The sequence below is a fragment of the Acanthochromis polyacanthus genome, chromosome 1 (genome assembly GCF_021347895.1).
Source record: "Acanthochromis polyacanthus isolate Apoly-LR-REF ecotype Palm Island chromosome 1, KAUST_Apoly_ChrSc, whole genome shotgun sequence".
NCBI lineage: Eukaryota > Metazoa > Chordata > Actinopteri > Pomacentridae > Acanthochromis > Acanthochromis polyacanthus.
In genome coordinates, this window is record NC_067113.1 from 19917899 (window position 1) to 19939043 (window position 21145).

The 21145-nt window shown below is 40.4% G+C and overlaps 2 protein-coding genes across 4 annotated transcripts in view; one reads left to right on the forward strand and one right to left on the reverse strand.

Moving 5' to 3' along the window:
• rpap1 (RNA polymerase II associated protein 1) lies at positions 1-18135 on the reverse strand. Of its 2 annotated transcripts, none has more exons than XM_022221384.2 (27): positions 18040-18135; positions 17198-17394; positions 16926-17074; positions 14518-14610; positions 13309-13441; positions 13004-13168; positions 12643-12876; positions 11308-11423; positions 11099-11197; positions 10633-10734; positions 10377-10544; positions 9883-10062; positions 9639-9773; positions 9387-9557; positions 8877-9034; positions 7977-8147; positions 7659-7854; positions 7065-7174; positions 6703-6901; positions 5413-5559; positions 4888-5030; positions 4136-4568; positions 3404-3522; positions 3058-3289; positions 2781-2957; positions 2025-2081; positions 1-709 (listed from the first exon to the last, which is right to left on the reverse strand). In XM_022221384.2, the coding sequence occupies exons 2-27, from the start codon at positions 17388-17390 to the stop codon at positions 560-562; spliced, it is 4230 nt and encodes a 1409-aa protein (XP_022077076.2). In that variant the 5' UTR covers positions 17391-17394; positions 18040-18135; the 3' UTR covers positions 1-559. The 2 variants fall into 2 exon arrangements, with proteins under 2 accessions (XP_022077076.2, XP_051801675.1); XM_051945715.1 differs by lacking the exon at positions 18040-18135 and adding an exon at positions 17788-17988.
• The window catches only part of iah1 (isoamyl acetate hydrolyzing esterase 1 (putative)), a 3572-nt gene continuing 509 nt past the window's right edge, over positions 18083-21145 (forward strand). Inside the window, exons 1-6 of one of the 2 annotated variants that reach the window (XM_022221408.2) lie at positions 18083-18190; positions 18327-18412; positions 18564-18616; positions 19205-19356; positions 20466-20627; positions 20717-20838. In XM_022221408.2, the coding sequence (XP_022077100.1) occupies positions 18350-18412; positions 18564-18616; positions 19205-19356; positions 20466-20627; positions 20717-20838 (552 nt within the window). In that variant the 5' untranslated portion in view covers positions 18083-18190; positions 18327-18349. The remainder of the gene's footprint in view (positions 18191-18326; positions 18413-18563; positions 18617-19204; positions 19357-20465; positions 20628-20716; positions 20839-21145) is intronic. The other variant, XM_051946020.1, reaches the window with a different exon arrangement.

Sequence of the window (21145 nt, forward strand, 5' to 3'; positions counted from 1 at the left end):
TTATTATTATAGGATTCATGTTTTATTTTTTTTTAAAAAGAACATTTCAGGCATTTGTAAATTAGGATATTTGTCTTTCCTCTGAGATGCCACGAACCGTCAAATACAAGAAACACAGCAACTCTGGCAACATACTGGAGTCAGACAGAAAAACAAGACAAGTTATGTAGAGCCTGTGCTATGACGCATCTGCACCTAATTTTTAGCATTTCTATCGAACATTTTATGACACACTTCAGATTCCCAGTGTAAAATACTCTATACAGGCTAAAATAAGTGCCAAAAATTATTTGCAAGGCTGTCAGAGTCCATCTCAGGTTTGATTTCCTTTTAGAAAACGGGCCACAGAATCATTTTATGTGACCACGCTGCTCCTTTGTCCAACGTACATCTTGATTTCATACCTTTAACGTTTTAAATAAACATCTCCCAATGTTAACTTTTCATTTTCAGCATCTTCTACTTTTCTCTTTCACTTCCTAACAGTCTCATACTGTCATCCCACTGTATCTTCTGTTTCGGGCACACTACCTCTTTATTTCACCACTCTTTGCGTTCCTCAGTCTCCTTTGTCATTGCTGCTGTCCTGCAGTCCCACAACATTCGCCAAACGCTTCGCCCTGATGGGAGGCAACTGTTCGTACGTATTGAAACCGAGCTCCGAGTGCTGTTGGGGCAAACGGAAGAGCAGCAAGTGGTTCTTCAACACCTGAAAATGAGATAAGAGTCAGAAGGATGGGAAGAGGAGCAGCAGAAGTGGTATAAACCACTTATTTCCCACGAGAAGTGCTTTTGCCTAAGGAGGTGCTTCTGAAGTTGCCGTGTTATGAGAAGAGACTGTGGAGCAGCTCAGCTAATTTTAAGAAGAAAAAAAAACAGAAATCATAATTTGATTCAGCTCTTTCAGCTCTAAAGCCGATACACACAGGAAGAAACCAGCAGCAATGTGGTGACAAATGATAATGGAACACAAAACAACCATTGGCAAAGCAAAGTGGGCAGATACTCAGTGGAACTGATCTCAAATTAGAGGTAACGCGATTTGAAAGAGCAAAGGATATCATCGATTGATGTACAACACCATTACAGAGTTCCCCTAAAGTTTACCACAAGAAAACAACATCCATGGCTTTGGTTCCTACCGCTTCAAGCACATCAAAATTAAAGAGCAGCTCATTCTAGTATCTCTAGCAAACCCAACCTGTACAGATGCACTCTAAATCTATATATTATATCAAATTATACTGCTTTGATTATATCTAAAAGAAACTAAATATGGGTGAATTGTCATTGTTGGAACATACGCTGGCCAATTTCAGTTCGAAATATTCGGGGTTGGACATGGAATATTCACTGATGACCAGCTGTCAGTTATAAAGCAATAATGGGCAACGCCAGAATCAAACTATATGCAAATGAGTTTGAACACCTAAACACCAAATAGTACAACTCAATAGTGTGTAAATGGTTTTACAAAGCAAGAAAGCAACCTCCTCAAGCAACAAAGTTGGGAAGCATTGGTGTGAAAGTCTTGCAGAACCACGTGTTTATACATTTTATTTCTGCAGATGAATAAGCAGTCTGTGTGTTGCATACGTACTGAATAAAAGTAAGGTTATGTCTGAAATTACTGAAACGTTGGATTTAAGAAAGAAAATCTGTATCAAAGACATTATGGTTCGACTGGAATACTTAAAAAACACACGGAAAGACCAGTAAGGAGGCAAAATCAACAGCTACAGTACTTAAATTTTATAACAGGCTAAATAAAAACTAAGTTGCAATATTCAAAGGTGCCAGGAAAAACAACTCAGCAGGCCAACAGGGGCTGGGATGGAGGGCAACAAGAGGAAAAACAACAAGGCTAGTTTGTCAGCAATGTGCAGAGACTGTGAAGAGCACGTCATTAGAAACAGGAGAGAGCTGGGGGGAAAGTGGGTAATCAATGAACACTTCGCAGCATATAAAGATCACAGACAGACGGAGGAAAGGAAAACAAGCAGTGGAAACAAGGAGAGGAGTACCTCATCAGTCAGGTAGTAGATTTTCCTCAACATACTGTGTCGAGCTGTTTCAACCTCCTGGAGAAAGACAAGAGGATTAAAGATCAAAGCTCCACTGGCGCATTTTATGTCTAAAATTGCCTCTGCATGTATGAATGTTTTCAGTCTTCCTGCTCTGAAATAGTGAATAATAAATAAATACCACATCTTTGTGAACTGTGTAAAAAAAAAAAAATCGGTCAGTGTATTTCTTATTCCATAAAACTTCAAAGTCACACATCATGAATTTAAATCATCTGGAACATGAGGGAGCTAAATTTGTGAGACCAGTTCTGAGGCTGGTTCCACTAACGCTTAATCAACAGCCACAGGACTGGCTTTGTGTACTTGTTAAATCTTAAAGATGCTGCACGCAAAGAGCTCATACTTGACGTGCAAAAACGAGCGTAAATCCCCCTGAAAAAACTGTACACTTGTCACGAATCCAGCCTTCTTTTCAAAGCAGTTGGAATCCCTTTCTGGATAGGTTAAATCACTACATATGTGGCATATTGGGTGATAGGGAGTAACACACAGCGCAGTCTTATCATGAATACACAATAAGAACCTCCACATAAAGCAGAGCAAGCAACTTAATCAAAACAAGCTTCTTTTAAAGTGTCGTTTTTTTCCGGAGTAATAAAATAGAGTCCTTGTGGGTTAAGAAATCACATATTTTCCACGTTTCCTATTCAGTACTTCGTGTACGGACAACAAGTGTGCAGTGCAGTGTCATACCTGTGCTGCAGCATCCTGAGAGAAGATGAAGGAGTTAATGTGAGACAATGCAACCACATATAAGACGGGACACCAGGATAACTTCAGGGTCCCCGTCACCAAAGAGCGGAAGTAAAGACGGAGGACGGGAAGCGAGTCTTCAGGGGGAGACGTGAACCGTTCGATAGGGATGGACAGCTTTGACACAAACACAGAGAGACAATCAAAGAACTCACACCTGGGCACTCAACTTTACACTTGAAAAGTCAAGTAGCAAAATAGAAAGCACCATCAGTACCTGTGCCAGAGTGACCCCGAGGGACCTCAGCATCCCCACATGTTCCCCAAACACGGCCAGCCTCATGGCGGCGCTGTACCTCCTCTGCAGAGGCAAGAGGATCCAGCAGCCAAACAACCGATCTCCAAAAGACACGGCTTCATACTGGGCCAAAAGGGCCGAGTACAAATCCTGGAAGGAGGCAAGACCTGGAGGAGGCTCGTTCAGGTCCAAAGAGTCCAGCCTGGATCCCCTTCAAACAGAAGGTTTTTGTTTATTAGGACCCGTGCCATCTATTTCAGGTACTCAGTTTGGAGTTGGTGCTAAAGTGAAAATAATCTGAAACGCTGAATATGACTTATCAGACCTTGTCAGCAGTCTGAACAGACCCCAGGTCAGTTTCTGAACAGGCCTCTCCAGGAACAAGTCACTGGAACACAGGAACACACAGGACAGGCGGGCGAGCTTGGCCACAGGAAGGACCGCCTACGAAATGACAAAATACAGACACAGAAACAAATAAAACAAACACAGAGACACAACACTTCACAGAAGAGCTAGACTATTGTAGGAGTATTTGGTGTTTCTGCTTAAAAAATGATTAAAATGGCTAACTGATAATCTAATCAGTGGGTGATTGAAAACTTGGCTTCTCAAAAACTCCTGGTATTAAAGTTAGTTCTTGTATTTTCTTTCTTTTTACTGTTTTGATGTTTTTCATTGCGTTTTAGTTATTTAATTCAACTTCATTGTACACACTTATTTGCTGGATCTATGTGATTGTGGTAGTGAATTACTTTAATTTTAGGCTTTTGTAAGTTTGATTGAAAAGTTGAGTGTTTTTATGTCATTATTATAGTATTATTTGATTAATCAGTTCTGCTCTAAGTGCTATTTGGGATACACTATGTCAGCTGAAATGTAAAATAACGTATTTTACTTTTTATTTAATTCACACATTCATTTCAGTTAAACTCGATGGAGTTTTCCTTTTTCTGATTCAAGGTTCTAAGGATAAAAAAAAAACGCTTGTTAAAAGCCCCCTGAGGCAAATTTGTGATGTTGGATTATGCAAATAAAGTGTGGCTTCTTTCTGTACCTTTAGAGCATCCTCCCTCCAGACCTCCAGCAGCAGCAGCCACTGCAGACAGTGTGTCACCGCCTGCAGAGAGCCCTGAGGAAGCTCCTCCACTGCCAGCCCCCCACCATCAGACACCCCTGTTCTCTCGTACAGGCTGACCAGTGGGAGAAAAGGCCAGTCTAAAGGCAGGATGGGGCCAGTGAGCTCTGGGAGGAGATGGGATTTGATCCAGGGGTTGTGGCCCAGGAGAGCATCCCGGGACACCAGCACAGAGGACTCCAAATGGGCCAGGTGAGTGAGAAAACAGCCTCGTATGGACGGAAGCTGGACGCAAGCTTCTCTCAGGAGAGCGCCGACAGTCTGCAGCGATGGAGAAGTGTGCTGTTGTGTCTCCTCATGAAGCTTCAGCTCCCCCAACTCTACAGCTTCAGGCCCTCCACTGTGTCCTTCTCTGGAAGCCAAACAAAGAGACAGAAACTGATAATCGAATAAAGTGTTGAAGAGGAACATCACTGTTAGTAGAAATAGGTCATAGGCTAATTTGATCTTTTTCCAAAGAAATGTAATTTTGAATGTAACGTAATTTTGCAAAATTGGATTACAATCATGGGTCGCATTTTTTAAAGCAATAATTTAAACAATTATTTAGACAGAATGTAGTGAACAAAGGAAAAGGTCAAAGCAAGAATTCAAGACCTTTAGAATGATTGTGTTGGGACTTTCTAGAACTTAATTCCTGATTAAATTTAGTAAAGTATGGGTAAACTTACGATATAAAGTCCTTGCTAAAGATAATAGTGGAGAGCAGTTCGTGTGCCAGGTATTCACTGCCTGGCAATAACCACGGCAGTAGAACCAGCGCCACCTGGTGGAAAAGTGAGGCATGTTTTGCTACTTCTGGCTCAGTTGGAACCTGAGAAATGTCAGAAAACAGAATAAAAGTTTTATTAGTTAGATTAAACAAAAACATATTTATATTAGAAATAGATACAAATATTTAAAAAAAAAACTGGTTATCCCAGATGACATCTGATCTTATGCACAAATTGTCCAAAAATAAAACAAAGACTTCACAGTTGTCTCTTGATACAAGGCAAAACTGAGAGAAATAGTTTTGAAACCTAAAATAAACTACAGCACAGGATGTGTGATGTGGCATTACTCTTCAGAGACTGAATTTTCATTTTGGTTTATAACAAAAACTACAACAACCTGAAAGAATGTAACAATCTAAACTGTCTGCTTGGGCTCAACAGTTCTGTGTCTATCAGGGTTTAGTTTATGTTAGAACCTACCTGTGTGTGTGCCAGCCGTAGCAGCAGGTAGAGAAGATGGTGTTCATGACGGAGAAGCCAGGCCCTGGTGTGAGACAGTTTGGGCGTAGCCTGACTGCAGCGACGCAGGTAACGGATGAGAGGCTTTGACCAGAGGAGGCCAGTGAACTAGAGAGTGGGAGAGAAGATCAGACACAGAAAGTTAAACAATTAACCCTCCTATTGTCTTCATTTACCGGCACCAAAAAAATGTTTCCTTGTCTGAAAAAAAAAAAAAAAAAAAATCAAAAAATTCCCCAAATTTCAGAAAATTTGCAAAACCTCCAATAATTCCAATAATTCCCTAAAAGTTTTAGTTTTAAAAAATACCCCAAATTTGGCAAGAAAATTCTTGTAAATATTTTCAAAAAATTAGCAAAAATCTTCCAAAAAAATCCTGAAAATATCTAAAGTGGTGACGTATATGTCCGTAAAACTTGTAATATTTTCTTTAAGAACATTCACAGAATAATCAACCAAAATCCAGCGAAATTCGCTGGATTTTGGTTGATTTTTTTGTGAATGTTCTTAAAGAAACTTTTTTTTTAACACTTCTTTTTTTCCCACCAAAAAAAATGTTCACAATATATTTTTTCCACATTTTCAAACTTTAAAACGGGTCAATTTTGACCTGCAGGACAACACGTGGGTCAAATGAAACACAGGAATTATTTGTGTTGCCACAAGATGGCAGCAAAACCTAACTTGACTCAACAATCAAAACTGCCAATAGGATGAATGCTTTTATTTTATTTTATTTTATTTTAACTATTTATTTTAACTGTATTGATTATTATTTCCACTTTGGCTAAAGCTAAACAGTAAAATCACCTAGTAAAAAAAAACCCTGAAGGTCAATTTTTCTGTCCTTGCTGGTTAGTGAAGCTGTAGTTTATATCCAGACTTAACATTTATATGTAGTAAAGACTGTTAAGGAATTTGTGAAGTGGGCATTCAAGATCAGTGTCATGAAATCATTATTTGACCAAATATGAAATATTGTCATAATCTCTCCAATTGCTCCTGAATTTATGTGTTTAATAGGACACCGAGGTTGACCTTTTGGATATTTAATTCCATCACTATCATTGATTTCTCATTTGTGTGACTTTTTTCATGATTGTTGCTTATGGCCAAAAATGTGTCTTCTGAGGTCAAACTGACTTTTGACCACCAAAACCTAAACAGTTCAATGTTGTAAGTAACATGCATATAATATAAAGCTCTCCCTTAAGACATCACTGCTATTTTAAACTCTTCAAAAAGACCGACCTTTTTGCTGAGACCTTTATGGATCCCTGTGACTGTTTCCAAGAGGAGCCCCAGTCCTGTTAGAAGAGGGAAGGGGGAGCTGGGAGCAACCAGTCCAGGACGATTCCTCCATCCTGAACAAGCCAAACCAGGCAGGTTAGGAGTCGTCTCTGGGCCCAGATGACTGGACTGTTGAAGATTACACACAACTGATGAAGACCTGGTGTGGAAAAAAACAGAAACTTTTCTCAGCTTGTGCTGTTAAAGGTGTCAAAAAGAAACACAACTGCCATCTTCTTTTATTATTTAGACATTAATTGTGTTATTTAATTAAGGATGACATAAAGAAGCCACAGCACTGGCTCACAGTAAATCAGACGTACTCAAGATTCTTTATCAGTCCTTGTACAGAATCGTGACTCATTAGTGGGAGAAGAACTTCAGATGTCAACAGCTCAAGTTCTTGGAGAGTCTCCACCGGCTTGAAACAGTTCTGTGGAAGAGTCACATTACATAAATACAAAAATATGTAAGTTCAATCATTTGTTAAAATGTCATACTTGCACTCAAAGTCTGTGTAAAGGAGACGAGAAAACTGTCTCAATAAACCTCAGACGTGTCAGAAAATAAATGCTTGCAACATCTGAAAACATTGTTAAACATTATAGACAGTTATCCTAATTGTATATATTTGCTAATATGTTCTTTTTAAATTAAAAGCGGAGCACAAATATGTTGCTACTTTTACACAGATGTTAATGTTTGTGGACATGCAGTTGGAGGTAGTAAATGTCTCGAAAAATTGTCTTATTTAGCTGTTTTTGTTTAAGCTAGCACAAACATGACAGATTTAAAGTATGTTACAGCTGTGAGTTTTACATAAATTTTACATTGTACTTCCTACTTTACCACTGCTTCTATAAAGTGTGGCTTTACATCACAGAAACCAGTACGGGACATGGGGCAGGAAGCAGTACCTGTCTGGAGAGCTGGTGGTAGTAAGCTTCTAGATAGACCAGGTAAGCCGGGATCACGGTGAGGCTGCTGTCTCTCTGAACTGGATTATCAAGACTCTTGAGGAAACCCTTCAAATGCCCCAACAAGGCTGCCTGCAACCCTGTGACATGACCCCAAGACACCGGAGGAGGCGGGGGGCACTCATTTCCCTGAGAGCTGTAATAAAAAAGAGAGACGGCAACATGTAGATGCAGAGGATTCATATCAACAGAGTTTGCCTCTTTAACCTAAATCTCTGCAGCAGAGATTTCAGTTTTCATGCAGTGATTCATGTATACCTGACCATGCCGGCCTGTAGCTCCTGATGACATCCAGCGGTGTGTGTGACTTGTGTGAGCAGAGACAGCAGAGCCAGGAGACGCTGGAGCTGCAGAGGTAGCAAAGGATCTGAGGGGGGAAGAAGTCTGTGGACGGACTGCAGCGCCTTCACCAAAGCTGGATACAAGTCTCTGAGCAAGAAACAGTAAAGAAATAAAAGAAGATGAGGAAGAACCTTGTTTAAACTTGTACATAAGCAGGACTGCAGCACAACATGGAATGAAGCAGTTTTAGTTCATTTCAATGTAAAAGTGCAATAAAAAAAAAACATATATACACATGATCTCAGTATTGATCAAAATAGTCATGATTATCATTTTGCAATTGTGCCGCTACTTGAGACAATTTAAAGTTCCATAAAGTTCTGTATGATGAGTGTAAAGCCAGATCTCTCCAAAGAAGAAAATAACTATTTTGGATGTTTTTGCCGGTGTTATGCCACATGAGTAAGGTTCCAAGTGGTTCACAGTCAAAAAAAACAAGAAAAAAAAAAAGAGCTGTTTAAAAAGTATTTTACATTTTTGATGAAGAAAATCACCACCACCATGCAAGAATTGTTCATTCTTTTGAAACAGTCATTCAGGACATCTGGTGAAAATTGCAGTGTTCCTTCATACTACAGAAAAACTAAATATTGTATGTCAGTTTTTGATAGTATCATGCAGCTCTAATAATTTACTATGTATTGTCCTACCAACCCACATAACAGCACAGCACCCACCAGCACATTTTTAAAAAATGTTTTCAGTCTGCTTGGTCACCATACAGGCAGCTGCTTACTAATAAACAGCCACAGCAACGTTATGAGCTGACAGTGTATTTGCTTAGGAGTCTATCAGCCTCATCGCATTTTAACTCACATGTATAATTTGCAGGCCTGTCCGTAGCCGGCTGATATGGCCCACAGCCTGTAGGCCTCCGTGGTGATCTTTAGGGCCTCGGTTGGCTCCAGCAGCAGCTCACTGGGCTCAGCACTCAGGAGACAAGACAAACGCTCTCTCACTCCGAGAGAGTTCAGCTGGAGAGAGGAGAGAAGAAGATGTAATAGTGATGGAAATGCTCACATGAAAACACGCCGATAGTCTTCATTAGGGGTTATGGATATAACTGCACTGTATGTAAGGAACATCAAAGTATTATTATTAATCTTCTGTATTAAATGTGCTTATGTTTTGTGTTTTACAAATAATTTCAGATCCATGGAGGTGCACACTGTATAGATAATGACAGACTGTGTAAACATTTCTAAGCTGCCAGGAACAACATCGACACAGCTCAACCAGTTACGTCAGACAATCTCCAATGGTCATCTCTCACTTCAAGCAACACCTTCCATAATAATTACACTATTAATAAATTGAGATTATTACCAGTCTGGCACATGCATGTCTGCCAGAGGTAGCCACAACCCTCAGCAGCTTCATGGCGCTGGCTAGTGGTAGTCCATAGATGGACTGAGGAGGGAGAGAAGCTGATGGTGACCAGGAAGTGGAAAGGAACTCTGACATCACCGTCTCCATCAGACGGGGGCAATCCAACACCTGCGAGTGAAACACAATAAACAGTGAAACAGTGATTCAGCAGCTGAATGAATGAGGATGTAGGTTTGTTGGTGTTGTTACCTGTGTGGCAGATGAGGAGGAGTGCCGAGCGATACGAGTCAGGATCTCCAGCACATCCTGAACCACCGGAGGCGATGGTCGGACCACCTCAAGAATGTAGCGAAGCCTGGGCAGCAGCTTCATCTTTAGCAAACCCTGACGCAGACAATAAGAGAATGGCCAGACAGCCAACAATATGCTTCAGCCTTCATAGACAAAGCTCAGGGACAAGAAAAAGTAAGAAGAATGAACTCTGCTCATTTACCTTGATAACATCTTGTCTCGCCACATCATGATCACTCTTCCTCTCCTCTTTCTCCTTTGCCGTCTCCTTTAGACTTTCATCCAGACCTTCGTCTTCCTCATCTTCCTCTTCCTGAGCAGTCGGCAGCAGAGGGAAGGAGGCCAGACCACGGAACCAGGAGAAGGTGCAGTCTAAACACTCCTACGAAGAGAAGCAAACCCAGTAAGACCCCGAGGAAGCCATCACTGGTTACAAACACTTGTGTGGAGTAGAAAACAGTACATTCTCTCGTAGATCACTTCAAATGTTTTGCTTTGTGCTGATGGATCATTGCTGTGCCGTTTATGCACTGTAATTGGAGATCCGGTTCTGCTTTTTATTTAAAACATATTTTAGGTAGAAGCTATGCAGAAATGAGTGGTTCAGTGGTGCAGAAAAGTGCGGGTGCAGCTTAAACATCTTCCTAATAACTACTGTGTTATTACACACGGATGCACTGCTAAGGGTGATCTTACCTCATCTTCTGCAGACACTAGGAGTGCTTTAAGCGTATGCACAGCTGCCGACATCACTCCCTCAACACTGTCATCCAGTGCAAACCGGAGCAGAAAGACCAAACCAGCGTCGAGCAGAGAAGACACCATGTTTCCTTTCAGAACTGACAGATACTCTCCAGCGCGTGCCTACAGAACACAAAACATCGTCACATAGCTGACCACGGGCACATTTTCTCTGCAGGTATGTGTGACTCAGTAAAAGTAAGTTTGGTACCTGGGAGAGGATGTTGGCCAAAGTGCTGAGGGCCAGACTCCTCTGCTGGATGATCTGACTCCGAGACAGCAGGAAGAGTTCCTTCAGGGAATAACCTGCCCGCTAGGAAAAAAAAAACCTGAATTGTCAAGGTTGCAAACATAAACAGAATTATGTTTGTAGGCTCATGATGGTGCTTTTTGCTCATTTACTGCCCTGACAAAGCATCAGATTAGATGGCATTGTTGCCAAGTGTTTGCTCAAAGGGAATCCAGACGAAAATTTGCATGTGTTGGATTTTTCCGTATAATTAAGTGCCGTGAGATGGACTGAGGCAGAGAGGAATGCTTTAGAACCTGCCTAAGAATCCTCAAGTTCATGAAGAATAGATCTGAAGGCATTATAGTCATTTCATTCCCACCAAAAGGGAAAAAAAGAATAATAAAAAAGGGCCCTTCTTGTCTTTTTTGATTCGTTGCTTACTGACCTCAGGTTCCTCTCCGTGGTGGTGCAGACCCAAGTGGGTGGGCAGATCCTCAGTGGGCGCAATTAAGTTCCCTGTGAAGTCAAAACGAGCCTGCATGGCCTATCAGGACACACAGAAACACAGAAAGTGATGACTGAGATACACGTCTTGTAAACTCAAGGAAACCAGAAAAAATGAAGTACTAGGTCTTAGCAGAAATCATCTCTTGCCTTCTTAGTCGTTTTTCTTCTGGGTGCAGGCAAGTCTCTCATCCACTCCAGCTTCTCCGGCTCCAGCTTATCCATGTGGACCCATTCCTTCTGAGGCTTCACTGGCAGATCCTCCTCTGATTCATAGACAGAACCACACAATGGGGCAAAAGTGATGCAAGTAAAAATGTTGAACAGTGTACATCACCTAATACAACCGCAGCCAAATGAGGCTACATAGATGCACGAAAACGATGTGTCAGATTCGTCTTTGTGTGATCCATTAGCAACACATTCATTAGGACTTAAAGCATCCTCTGTATGATATGTAGTAACCTAAAAGCAGAGAGTGGCTACTTCTGGTTCATGTTGCACTCTCTGCTTGTCATACAAAGTGAAGTCAATAAGCAGCTTTAAGTTTGGATTTTAGCCAAACAGCAGAGACGTCTTACATCAGTTATACTTTTAAACAATTAGAGGATGGATGGTCAGGAAAGTGGGGGAAGAGAGCAGTGAGAGGAACAAAGATAAATGTGATGCAGGCGAGTGACAGAAGCGAGAGAGAGCTGGTATGTGTGATGGCCTTCCTTAACCCTCCTGTAGTCCTCATTCACAGGCACCAAAAAATACTGTTTCCTGGTCTGAAAAAAATCCAAAAATTCAGCAAAAAATTCCCCAAATTTCTGAAAACTTGCAAATACTTCAGGAAGAAAATTCCAATAAGTCCTTAAAAATTTTATTAAAAAAAAAAATCCCCCAAATTTGGCAAGAAAATTCTTGTAAACATTTTCAAAAAAAATTGTAAAAATCTTTCAAAAAATCCTAAAAATATCTAAAGTGATTACAAATATATCAGTAGAACTTCTAATATTTTCTTTTAGAACATTCACAAAAAAATGAACCAAAATCCGGTAAAATTCGCTGGATTTGGGGGATTTTTTTTGAATGTTCTTAAGAAATACTTTTAACATTTCTTTTTTCCCACCAAAAAATGTTCAAAGATTTCCCAAAAATGTTGAAAATGTGGACATCAGCAGTTTCACTGTGAGAACATTTTTTTCTCCACATTTTCAAACTTTAAAATGGGTCAATTTTGACCCACAGGACGACACGAGGGTTAAAAACCGGCCAAACTCTGTCTCTGTACATTCCTGATTTCTCCCCCAAACACTCCTGTGATCGACAGTCTAACCAACAAGGTTTCATCTCACCAGACACAACATGAAATAATTGCTCGTACTAAAGTCACTCCATAATTTAAAGCCTGTTGTGTCATTCTGTCTCCATTATCAACAACAGGTAGCAGGAATGAACAAGCAGGGAGTGATAAAAGCATTTAATCTAAATAAATCATACCCGTCACAGCAGGTGGTGGTGACACTTCCTGCTCCTCCTCCTCTTCTTCTTCCATCTCCACTTCTTGGCCTTTCTGAAACAACACATTAGCACCGGAAGAGTCCGACTCTCTGCTTGCATTCTGAAGAGGAAGATCTTCCTTGTTGCTTTTGTCCCCGGTGTGCTTGGATGGTGAAGAAGAGGACGGGGCGCTTTGGGCTTTGCGGGATCTAACAAACTCAACCAGTCGAGGATCTGGGAAGCAAAAAAAACAAGTCTCACATGCATAAGTTTGAACAAAATGGTTATAGATCCTGCCTGTATTTCAATGTACAGCACATTAGGTAATAATTAAATATCATGTAGAGACTTCTTTGCTTACCAAGCTGAGATAAGAGTTTCTTCTGCTCCTCTAGTATCTCAGACTGGGACATTGCTTGAAGCTTGGCCTGGTTCTCCTCGTGGATCCTCATGGTCTCTCCTGAGCCATCTGAGCCACCAAGGCCCTGCCCTGATACCAATGTGGGGCCTGAGACTGCCGGTGGTTCTATTGAGCAGAGAAGCAGAAAGAGAAAGAAAAAGAGGCTGAAATATTGTCATGACAGGAGCCAAAAGACTGTTCTCAAAAAATAGGAAACAATTCCTATAGTGATTAAATCTGGGACTTTAAAGTTCAAGAGTACTTACGATCTGTATCCATATTAGTTTCTGTTGGGAGGTTCTGCTTTCTGAAGTCTGCTGTCCTGCCCTCCTTCAGTCTCTGAGCAGCAATCTGACGAGCGAAGATGCTTTTCTTTCCTCCAGTTGACGACTGTGGTGGCTTCATAGAAAGAGGAAGGAACCAGGTTCATTTTAAGCAACAACACAAACCATTTTAGATAAATATTTAAAGTATATCCTCCTCAAAAGTATTTTACGGTGTGTGCCAAATCATAATAAAACTACATTTCTATCTGTGATCTCTACCAGGAAGACAATGCCAACCCCCACTGGGCACAAAGGGTTCATTTAAACAGTATGTAAATTCATATGTTCATATGCTTTGCCTTTGCAGTTATCCCACCATGTATGGGTGATTTTGGACTTGCATATAGGACAACACTCCTTACCACCTTTATCAAACAACAAATGAACAAATATTTTTAGAAGAATGGTGCTAATTGCTGCTTTTGGGCTGCAGAGGCTTGCAGAATCAATGCAAAGGCAAAAAAGTAGCTGTTCTGGCGAGTTAAGTGAATTGTCCTTTAGAAGTCCCATATTCAACTACAGTCTTAATATTCCACCAACTCTGGGTAAGCTTCACAGTTTTCACTTCACTGATCTGTGGGGACATGATCAAAGCTAAAGATATGTTAGCTACTTTAGTTGCGCGCACACTATAGGTTTTCAATAGTTGTGGTGATATTGCCATCAGAGGTTAAGTCACCTTTAGACCCTCAATCAATCAGATGCTGGGAGTGCATGAGGACTCTCATGTTCATTCTTGCATTCAACAACAGAACATTTGGTGTGTTTTGTTCTTGGCTTTTACAGTTAGCAGAATTAGCTCAAGAAACTGAACAAACCTGGTTTACTGCGAAGTAAATACTCTTTCTGAATGGCTCACCTAGAAGTAGCAGCCAGTGAAGAGGCCGGATCGTACAAAGTTTGAGCTAGATGACTATTGGTTTGTGAGCAGTACATAGCAGCTCAGTCACCACCCAGCTTGTAAAGTTTACAACAACCAGAAAGCACAATGAAAATAGATTTTCACCACATTGGTCTTTTACCTTGTTGTCCATCTGTATGTTTCCTCAATATAAATATCCTCAATTCACTCCAAAGCTAAAATGTAACATTTTGTTTACATTTCTATAATCAAAACATTAAAGAAAAGAAGACATTTTAGCCTTTAACCTGATCGTTGGTGCCTGAGCGGTGCAGTACTTTGGGGAAAGCCATGCCTGTAAATGCTGGTAGAGATATTGGAGCAGAGCTGGTATCTCTCTCCTTAGAGCAAAGAATAATGTCAGAGATCATTAAAAGACACAATGAAAATAATCTACAACTGTATGGGTCATTCCGTGTGGTTTCACCAGATGGTGATTGCTGCACCATTTTCAAATTAGCCCTAAATTTGTATGCCATTAGATAGTCACAAAAGTACTTTCTATGCAAAATTGTAGGCCTGTAGCTCAAATAGTTTCTGAGTTGTGGGGGTCTGAAATTTTCAGAATTTGGGCTATAAAAAGCCTCACCAGCGTTTTTTGCACTTTTAAGTGGTTATTTCTCAGCCTCTAGACATACCAGAGAGCTGTGAGTTGGTAAACAAGGCCTCTGCATGTAGATAGTGCCCCACAAACATCCCCAGGTGTTTCCCTACACTCTGCAGGCCGTGGGGGCTTGCTAAAAATGCTAAAAATTAAGAGATACCTACTCACGAGTGGGGTTTGGGACCTTAAAAGTACTAGAAATACTGCACAGAAGTGTTCTAACACCCCTGGGTTCCATTCTACACAAACATGTGTGATAACTTAGCAAACTGGAGCTTTCTAGGTACCTCAGTTTGGAAAATCTGAGCTCCCAAAGTTGGACGAGATTTTTAATTGGCTGTTTTTGGTGGCAAAAATCTCAGTGTGGGACAGGTACCAGAGACCCCAAAATTTTTCTACAAGACAGTTCCATCTGTCTTCTATCGCTGTACAAAAAGCAGCAGGGTTATATTTGTAGTTACTGAGATATTCTTACTCAAAATGGCATGGGTGATGTCAAAATCGTTCTTTGCTTTTCAGTACTTTAAAATGGGATACAAGTATTAGTAGTCATTCCAATGGTAGTATTATGTATGTTTTGTTCTTTTTGAAATGTTAGTTGTTAAAGGTGACCACCTTCAAAAAATATAACTTAGGTATTGGTTCTTTTGCTTGTAACAAATGGGTGTCAACATGTCATTAGACTTTTTGAAGGTAGTCACCTTTAACAACTAACATTTCAAAAAGAACAAAACTACATAATACTACCATTGAAATGACTACTAATACTTGTATCCCAATTTAAAGTACTGAAAAGCAAAAAAGTCTAATGCCCTTTTAGTTTCACAAGGTCTAGTTTAGAGCCATACCTGTAGATATCATGACATGTTGACACCCATTTGCAATGCATACATGTAATTATAACATACACATACAAATTACATGTACTAACTTGAATTCAGGGAGCTCTGTAGTAGTTTATGGTTGATTAATTTAAAAATAACAACAATAATGTTAAATTTTACAGTATCAGTGCAGTGGGATTAAACATGTTAAATTTAATTGTACAATGTCATGTTACAAGCAAAAGAATCTATGCCTAAGTTATAACTTAGGTATACCTAAGTTATACCATTACACTTTTTGAAGGTGGTCACCTTTAACAACTAACATTTCAAAAAGAACAAAACATACATAATACTACCATTGGAATGACTACTAATACTTGTATCCCAATTTAAAGTACTGAAAAGCAAAAAACGATTTTGACATCACCCATGCCATTTTGAGTAAGAATATCTCAGTAACTACAAATATAACCCTGCTGCTTTTTGTACAGCGATAGAAGACAGATGGAACTGTCTTGTAGAAAAATTTGGGGTCTCTGGTACCTGTCCCACACTGAGATTTTTGCCACCAAAAACAGCCAATTAAAAATCTCGTCCAACTTTGGGAGCTCAGATTTTCCAAACTGAGGTACCTAGAAAGCTCCAGTTTGCTAAGTTATCACACGTTTGTGTAGAATGGAACCCAGGGGTGTCAGAATACCTCTGTGCAGTATTTCTAGTACTTTTAAGGTCCCAAACTCCACTCGTGAGTAGGTATCTCTTAATTTTTAGCATTTTTAGCAAGCCCCCACGGCCTGCAGAGTGTAGGGAAACACCTGGGGATGTTTGTGGGGCACTATCTACATGCAGAGGCCTTGTTTACCAACTCACAGCTCTCTGGTATGTCTAGAGGCTGAGAAATAACCACTTAAAGATGCAAAAAACACTGGTGAGGCTTTTTATAGCCCAAATTCTGAAAATTTCAGACCCCCACAACTCAGAAACTATTTGAGCTACAGGCCTACAATTTTGCATAGAAAGTACTTTTGTGACTATCTAATGGCATACAAATTTAGGACTAATTTGAAAATGGTGCAGCAACACCCCCAAGGAATATCTGGTCATTTCACCTGGAATGAGCCGTATGCAAAACAAAACAAGATACATTTGAAGAACATATAATCTGCAAACTGAGGTTTATGTTGACCTTCCACTTTATTTATCTGATTTCACAAAAGGCACTTACAACAATCTTGGAGAGAACAGCACTGATGTGAGTGTCGTTTCTGTCCAGCCTTTCCTCAGCATCCTCATCTTCAAAGGTGACACGGCCAGCTTTAAAGCGGGACTTTTTAGGAGGGGCAGGTGTTAGAGAGGGGAGCTGGTCTGGAAGATCTACAGTAAACATAACAGAACATTATGTTTTTCAGGTAACTATTGCTGTTGATACAATACGCACACAGCTGTTAGAGGATTCAAATGCCTTCAAAGCCTTTTTCTTAGATGACTTGGTCTCACCTTCGATGGTGACCACATCTCTCTGACTTCCTCCAGTCTCCCCACTGTCTCTTTCTGCCTCTCCAGCCTCTCCTCTCCTCTTGTCGGGACGTCGGACCACATTTGCAGCAGATGGAGCACCAGAGGTCAGAAAATGTTCCTGCTCTCTCAGGAGGTCTGCCTCAGAGTCAGTGGGTTTGGGACGCTGCAACATCCCTCTAAAGGACACAAAAGATGAAAGATGATGTTGTGCATGTTTATTTCTTTGCCTGCTGACTAGTTTTTCCAGATACTATCTATCTATCTATCTATCTATCTATCTATCTATCTATCGCACTACTAGACAGAAAGACAATGATACAGGGGGCAGACAAAAATGACTTATACTACAAAGTATGACACTTTAAGTTAAATAAACCTCACTGCAACCTGCCCTTTGGTGTATCACAGTTTGCTTAGCTTTTAGCCATTTCTGCCAAATTGTATACCATCGTAACTGAAGATTCTACTTTAAATTCAACATAATTTGAGGGTAAATTTGTCTAGTGTGTCTAATATTAATGCTAACTGGCGTCGTTTAAAAGTGTAAGAAAGGACAGAAAAAGACAAACCTCGACTAATAACGCAAATAAATTGTCCAAACCAAGCTAGATACAGTTCTTTGGTTTTCACGTGTAGTTAAGTTTACATCCGACACACACAGCGGATGAACGCAACCTGCAGTAAACGTTAGCTAAACGCTAGCTTCATATCTTAAACCTTATTTATTTGAAGCTGTAATCATCCAAAACTGCACCAGACAGTATTAGCTACAAGTGAGTGGTTTTGTCGTTTGAACTGTTGGTATAATAGTGTCAACTAACCTTCGGTTTTGGATCCTGGAAGAATTTCTGACTCGACAATTCACACGGACGGTTTTTAATGTGACACAACTGACGCCACCATCAAAATAAAAGCTCGCCCAGCGTATAGCGAAAGAAGTCGTACTACAGCGTACTTCAGCTATTATATCAGGTATTTTACAGTCTGTTGAAGAGTCAGGTGTCTACGTGAGTTGTCGGCGAATGTGTTAGTGTATCTTTGTTGATTTATGTCAAGAAGCAAAGAGAGTTTTTAAGACATTTTGCATTGTTCTTCCTTTTTCCTTGAGCACACAGGACATTGAACTTCACCATGTCTAAGTTCACCTCAGTGATCTGGCCTAAAGTGATTTTATTTGGTGACTCCATCACGCAGGTTAGTCAGCTACTGCACTAAAATTGAATTTACAGATAATAATATTGTGCATTTTGTCTGCTACGCTATTAGTTGTGGTTACTTAGCTTTAGCTGCTAGCTTGCTACCTCAGGTTTGGAGGTAATTTTAACAGTGTTGTTGACTCTTCCAGTATTCATTCCAAGTCAATGGGTGGGGTGCAGAAATTGCCAACAAACTTGCAAGGTGAGTACTTCTCATTTATTGTTTCTTTTGTAGCCTCGATGCCATAACTGAATAAAGCAAAAGATATCCATGGCTCAGATTATGTCCAGTCATCATAAATGTATTGTCGTAGCTGGGTAGATTTTTAAGGCTCATTATTTCCATACATATAATTCCCAGAGCCGTAAAATTTTGGGAGGACGCAGGCAAAGAGTTTTCCTGCTCATCCGAATGGTTAATTTGCTCAACCAGATACCTCAGTTTTGCTACTGCAACAAAAGTAAAACATTTTTAAATAAGAATGGTATTGTGGCCCCCTAAAAGTTCCTGCAAGGGTGTCCATATTTTGTATTTAGCATGCAGTTCCTGGTCAACATATCACCAACGTTTGTCATCTTTAATATCCTCAATAATCCTCAATAATTTACATTTAATTTGTTTGCAGAAAGGAAACTCTCAAACCCCATTCCAATGCATTTGGTACACTTGACTTGGGTACATAAACTTGACTATACCCTTACCTGAAATGACACCAACTGACCCAGTTGTATCTCTGAGATGCCACTCCTTGGACTAATCACAAAATCTGACATTTTATTTTCCCTTCAGAAAATGTGATGTTGTAAACAGAGGACTGTCTGGCTACAACTCCAGATGGGCCAAGATTATTCTGCCTCGCTTCATTAGTAGCCAAAACTCTGAAGACAAGAAGATAGCAGCTGTGACCGTCTTCTTTGGAGCCAACGACTGTTCATTGGAAGGTGAAGACTCACTGTGGAAACCTGGAGCATTTAACATGTTTATTAACCCTCCTGTTGTCTTCATCTACGGGCACCGAAAAAAATATTGCTTCCTTGTCTGAAAAAAATCTAAAAATTCAGCCCAAAAAATCCCCAAATTTCTGAAAATTTGCAAAACCTTCAGGAAGAAAATTCCAGTCATTTCTTGAGTTTCCCTTAAAAGTTTTATTATCCCTCCGTCCGTCCGAGATGAAGGGGACAGCTTTTCTCGGAAACTATTACAGCTATGATTACGAAATTTAGTGTGTAGCTTCACACCATGGACACCTTGATCAAGTTCGAAAATGAGACCTGTGCGATAATATTTAACAGAGTTATGGCCCTTGATCACTATTTTGGATATAGACTCATGGACATCACATGTGGCGGGGGATATTGATGACCATGTCGTCTTGTTTTAGAAAAATTCCCCAAATTTGGCAAGCAGTTCTTGTAAATATTTTTGAAAAAATGAGTAAAGAGTCGGGCTGCTCAGTGGCGTAATGATTAGCACTTTCGCCTTGCAGCAAGAAGATCCCTGGTTCGAATCCCGGTCTGGGCCTGGGATCTTTCTGCATGGAGTTTGCATGTTCTCCCTGAGCATGCGTGGGTTTTCTCCGGGCACTCCGGCTTCCTCCCACAGTCCAAAAACATGCTGAGGTTCATTGAGTACTCTAAATTGTCCGTAGGTGTGAATGCGAGTGTGATTGTTCGTCTGTGTATGTAGCCCTGTGACAGACTGGCGACCTGTCCTGGGTGTCCCCTGCCTTCGCCCGAGTCAGCTGGGATAGGCTCCAGCACCCCCCGCGACCCTAATGAGGATAAAGCGGTGTATAGAGGATGGATGGATGGATGGAGTAAAGAGTCTTCCAAAACAATCCTAAAAATATCTAAAGTGGTTATATATATATCAGTGAAACTTCTAATATTTTCTTTAAGAACATTCACATAAAAATCAACAAATCTGGCAGGATTTTGGTTGTTTTTTTTTTGTGTGAATGTTCTTAAGAAACATTTTTAGCATTTCTTTTCTTCCACCAAAATATGTCATGTTAAAATGGTTGTTCTATCCACGCTATTGTCGTTCACAGATAAGAACCCACAGCAGCATGTCCCTCTGCAGGAATATTCAGAGAACCTGAAGGAGATCAGCAGGTTTCTGACTTCAGCCGGCGTCTCAGCAGACAGAGTTATCTTCATCACACCTCCTCCTGTTCATGAGCCAGCCTGGGAGAAGGAGTGTATCCTTAAAGGTAACACTAAGACCCACTAGTTTTTCTCCTTTCTTGTTCCCGTATTGACCATTTTTATGATCACGAGTGTCTCTTTGCGCGTCCTCCAGGGTGTTCTCTCAATCGCCACAACTCTGTCGCGGGGCAGTATGCACAGGCGTGTGTCCAGGCAGCGGGTCAGTGCGGTTCAGACGTCCTGGACCTCTGGACACTCATGCAGAAAGATGGACAGGTGAGGACATTGCATCAGTGCTTGTAGATAAGGAGTAACAGGAAGGAAAGGAATAGTCGAAATCAAAACTCAGTAGCCATTAGTTAACTCAAGCAAGTGTGTAAAAGATGTTTTTCATGAATTTCAAAATACAAGAATTTGGTTCTCTGTTTCATATCGTAGAAATTGTTTACTTGGATGTAAGATATTTGAAGATGACCTTATTCTTTTTTTTACATTTGTATACGTCTGAGTAATTATTAGTTGCAACCCTTGTTTGTAGCCCTATTTTTTTAATAATTACATTTGGCCACAGACGTAAAATTAC